The following is a 4,854-nucleotide window of genomic DNA, read 5'->3' on the forward strand; positions in this document are numbered from 1 at the left end:
AGGAGAAACTCTCAATATATGGGGGGAGGTTGGCTCCCCCTCAACCTTCCCCTTGCTGTTTAGAAGCGTGAGAGCAGCGGGGCTGATGCCAAGGGCCCGCTTAGCCCAGCGCCCGGCCGCGGGTGGACATGCTGCCTAGCGAGGCAGGGAACCCCATCCTCCTCCTCCTCCTCCTCATAGCTGAGCTCACCAGCTCTGCCAAAGCTCACCCTTATTTCTCACAGCTGCCTGACTTCCTTCTCCTCAAATTATCGCTTCCTACACCAAACTACTCACTGTGGCGTGCCTCGGGGGGAGCTGCTGGCCACTGCCTGAGGTGACCCGGCTTGAAGGCCCTTTGCGCAGGTGCTGACCAAAACGTTGCCCAATCTAGGACCTGCGCGAGCTGGGCTGGCCGCTTCACCGCGGCGCGAGCAGCCCTTTCCTGAGGCGCCGGCGGTGGCAAAGCGCCTCCTGCCAGAGCGGTGAATTCCAGCGGAGGGCCTTGCTGGAGGAGGCCGTGCCCTCGGCCCAGAACGCCTTGCAAGGGGTAGGGAGGGATGAGAAAAAAATCCTCTTGGAAACCTAAGGGAACTCGCCTACGGCAGATGCGCACCTGGCAGTGGAAAAAAAATCAGTGTATCTAAAGAAAATGATGTGTTGTTCCACACTGTGCACTTTTTCTTCAACAGCTCGCTGCTATCTTACTCCATTTTCACATTTAAAGACCCCTTTGGGGCAGCAGCTGGGTCTGTAACCTGTTGCACATAAATAATACTTTGCTGCATGCTCTTCTGTTAGGACACATCCGAGAAAAGAATATGTTACTCCTAGACATACCAGCTTAGAAAATGTCTGTTGTTGTAGACATTGGTTAAAAGCCAGTTCAAGCTGTACTTTTTTTTTCTCCTGCTGTTGTGTTTCCATGCTGGAAATACCGTAAATATACAGGTGACAGCCGAGCTGTGGGTGAGGGGTTCGTATATAAACAGCAGCAAGCGTTGCAGCGTTTCTGCTTACGTGCCGAGAGCAGAAATGGAGTTTTTCTTGCTTGTTTTTGTTTTCCTTCCAGGTTTGTACAAGAAATCTGGAAAACTTGTGTTCCTGGGCTTGGATAACGCAGGCAAAACCACTCTGCTGCACATGCTCAAAGATGACAGGCTGGGTCAGCATGTCCCCACACTACATCCCAGTAAGTCTGCCAGCGACTGAGCCCCGCCTGCCTCGTGGTGCAGTTTTTCCGCTTTAATTTTGGAGTCACGGTGTCATAAGGTGCCTTGGTGACAGCTCCGCATTGGGGCAACAGATTTTAAGAGTCTTTAAAACTGCGTTTGAAGATGCAGCGGCACATTGGTTGCCCCAGCTGAAGTGGATTTGCATTTTCCTCTCAAATATAATATAACGGAGAGCCCGAGAACTGGCGTGGTTCAGTTAATGTGACGTGCCTCTCCTGGGGAAGGAGTGGGTTTCTAATGAAAAGCATAATAAAGTGTAATAATTGCAGATTAATAAGCACGCCCTTTTAAGTGGGGAGGTAGGAGAAATTATTTTCTCCCACTCGCTGTTTTGTGAAACGACTTTGTTTCAGTGGCAGAATTCTATAGGAAATTCGTGGAATTCTTAAATTCTACAGGATATCTTATATGAGGAGTGTCTGTGACATTGACATGAGCACCCAAGAAATTCTGGCTGTGACAGCTTCCCTTTTTTTCTTGAAACACAGCCTGTATTTTTACTTTTCAGCATCAGAGGAGCTGACGATTGCTGGAATGACCTTTACGACTTTTGATCTGGGTGGACATGAACAAGGTAAAAGTGAAGTTGCTGAGCAGGAGGCACCAAATGAGGTCAGCCTTCTACCAAAAAGTGAAAAAGTAATAGCAATTAGCAGTACCTAATTATTTGTTGCCTGACATTACTTATGGAGCTGTATGTGCAAATAACCTCCTGGCTCTAGGCTACCGGTTGTTTCAGTGGTTCGATACTTCTGCTTAATTCTGGCAGAATTGTGGAAAAAAATGCTGCCAGTTCATACTCTGCTGCCTTGAAATATTTTTAGCCGTGGAAGACTTGAATATCATAGGCTTATTCTTTTGAATAATTGCTGAATTTTTATTTTTAAACTTTCTAGAAGTTCTAAGCAAAATTTTTCTGGCTTTTTTTTTTTTTTTTAAATACACAAAAAGACACGAGGCTTACTTAGGAAAGCAGAGGGAGTGTCACTGGCTCTCTAAACTGCCTGGCTTGCGGCTTCGGCCCATCCCTTCACTGAAGGTTTTCTGTTGCCTTGAGGAAACTCTAACGAAGAGAGTGGCTCCTTTTTGGGTGTAGTTTTCCCGTTGCTTCAGGTAGCGTTTTCACAGGACAGTGTTTGTCGCTTCTGTGTTCCAGCGCGCCGGGTCTGGAAGAACTACCTGCCCGCCATCAATGGGATCGTCTTCCTGGTGGACTGCGCGGATCACTCGCGTCTTATGGAATCCAAAGTTGAACTTAACGTAAAGATACTTCTTTTTTTCCTTTCCCAAGACCTCTGAATAGCTAAATTGTAAATAATCTTCTTTTCTGGGCTGGAACTTGTGCAGAGCGCATTTTGAGAGTCTCGTGCTTTGGACTCACACGTCCAGTGCACCTTTTTACCCCAGCAATGCCTGTACTTCCAGTAATTTGCATGTTACTTTATGCAGGGACTGGATCAGCATGGATTTATACGTATACTCTCCCAGAGCTAGAGAAGCCTGGATGCCCTTACTGTGGGTTGACCGTGGGCTCTTGAGCAGCCTTTGAAGAAGTTTTGCAACAGCTGGTGTGTTCAGATAGGACCTTTTTCTGAGAAAGCTTTCCAGAGAGATTCCTCTTCCGCAGGAGTACTGTAGTGCCAAAGAACAGCCCTTGTTGGTCACAGAGCTTAAACAAAAGTTTTTCTTCAAACCATGAATGTTTTTTCTGCCTCTGCTTAACTCTTCTTCCATCTTCACACGCAGGCGCTAATGACAGACGAAACAATATCCAACGTGCCAATCCTTATCTTGGGTAACAAAATCGACAGACCGGAGGCCATCAGCGAGGAGAAACTACGGGAGATCTTCGGGCTCTACGGACAGACCACGGGAAAGGTAGGGACGCATCCAGACCTCGGATTGTCTGCAGGCGAGGGAGGGAGGCCGGGTGGGTTTCACTGCAGAATGGGGCTCTGTCTAGAAACTAACTGAGGTGTTATCTGTGAATTTCTCCTCAATGTTGACCGAACTGAATAATAATAACACCGTCGGGCAAGTTTTGAGACTGCCAGAATTGTGCAAAACACAGTACCTCTGTGACAAGTCGGGAATTAGGCATCGAGCTGGTATTTTAACACATTGGCTCTTTGCGTTTCGTTACTCTGCGTTTCTGTCTAGTTACCCATCTAATCATTTAAAAAGAGTACAGTTAGGGTGAATTGATCAAAAATGCTGGGTGACAGTAGTAAAAAAAAGGGCAAGATTACTCTTGGCGCGAGCTTACCCACATGGTGACGATTGCTTCTTGTATCGCGCTGCCAAGCATCACAGGTACCTCAGACTGTGTGCCTCGAAAACGGTTTGCTTCGGTGTTTTCAACGTCCATTCTCCCGCACTGCCGGCTCCGAAAGCCCTGCGGGCAGGTCCCTCTGGCGTGCGGCAGCGAGGGGAAATTCCCTGGGTTTCCTAAGATGGTGGCGACACGGTCGCCACGTCCCTGAGGGTGGCAGGGATGCAGTTCTGACTTCTTTTTGGATTTCCCTAGGGAAACGTGCCACTGAAGGAGCTGAACGCGCGCCCCATGGAGGTGTTCATGTGCAGCGTGCTGAAGAGGCAAGGCTACGGCGAAGGCTTCCGTTGGCTATCGCAGTACATTGACTGATACTTGGAGGGACATAAAGAGTTTTACTCCTCTGGGCTGATCCTGTTCGCAGCTTCCTATGGACTTTTCTATTAGAACGCGGAAGGCTTTCCAACCGCATACTGGCATTGACCAAGAGACTCCTGGTTTTTGGCTGCCCTATTGCACAGTGGTGACACAACTCTTTTCCACGTTGACGGGGAGACGGCACCGTTCTGCACGCGGGTGCAAACTGTCCCTTTCAGTTCGGTTTACAGCGGGGCTGGTGTGATCTGGGAAGTAAAACTCCGCACGCTGCACTGTAACAGCTGAAAAAGAGAGCACGTCTCACCACTGTGGTTAATTGACTTAAAAAAAACAAAAAAAAAATGAAAAAGCAATTATATTTTTTAAAGAAAGTGTTAATGTAAACAGTGTCCCTTCTAACATTTTAGTTTAACGTTCATCTTGTTTAGTCCAGAGTCTGGTTAGGCTTTTTTAAAAATATATTTAACGATATTTAGAAATTTCACCAATTACTGAACCAAGGTATCACGATATTAGAAGTCCTCAATAAACATAGCATTTGGGCTCAACCGAGCTGCAGGGTGGCTGTGCTGCGTCACGCTGACCGACGCCGACAGTGCCCTTGGGACCGACGTGTGCGATCTGAGCTGCTTTCGATGGGGATTTAGCGCTTCGGAGAGGAGCGCCCGCCAGCGCATCTGGTTTAGGTGTCTGGATGTGGCGACGGGCCCTCATTCCCGGTGGTTCCCCCCGCAGGGCGTCGAATCTTCGCGCCGCGCCCTCACGGTGAGGGCCGCCGAGCTCTTTCGGTTGTTGTAGCATGGAAATGTTTGACGTTTGCGTATCATGAGGTAATTAATGTAGACTAAACCAGTTTCTTTTATACTCGACGCATTTTTCTCTGAAGTTTTTGTCTAGCGCTCGTTTTCAGTTAAATAAAGACGTGTCTGTCTCTCCTCCGAAGGCCTGGAGCTCCTCGGTTGGGTGGCTGCGTGGTGGCCGAGCGCGCGT

General features: G+C 48.3%; 1 protein-coding gene across 1 annotated transcript; it reads left to right on the top strand.

The window, feature by feature from the left end:
- Positions 1–1,014: 1,014 nt before the first annotated feature.
- LOC104627665 (GTP-binding protein SAR1a-like) lies at positions 1,015–4,416 on the top strand. The gene is made up of 5 exons (XM_010295995.1): positions 1,015–1,171; positions 1,723–1,788; positions 2,371–2,474; positions 2,961–3,092; positions 3,742–4,416. Exons 1-5 carry the CDS (start codon positions 1,015–1,017, stop codon positions 3,856–3,858), a joined length of 576 nt encoding a protein of 191 aa, XP_010294297.1. The 3' UTR covers positions 3,859–4,416.
- The last annotated feature ends 438 nt before the right edge of the window (positions 4,417–4,854 follow it).

Source organism: Phaethon lepturus, unplaced genomic scaffold, assembly GCF_000687285.1.
Source record: "Phaethon lepturus isolate BGI_N335 unplaced genomic scaffold, ASM68728v1 scaffold37671, whole genome shotgun sequence".
Classification (NCBI taxonomy): domain Eukaryota; kingdom Metazoa; phylum Chordata; class Aves; order Phaethontiformes; family Phaethontidae; genus Phaethon; species Phaethon lepturus.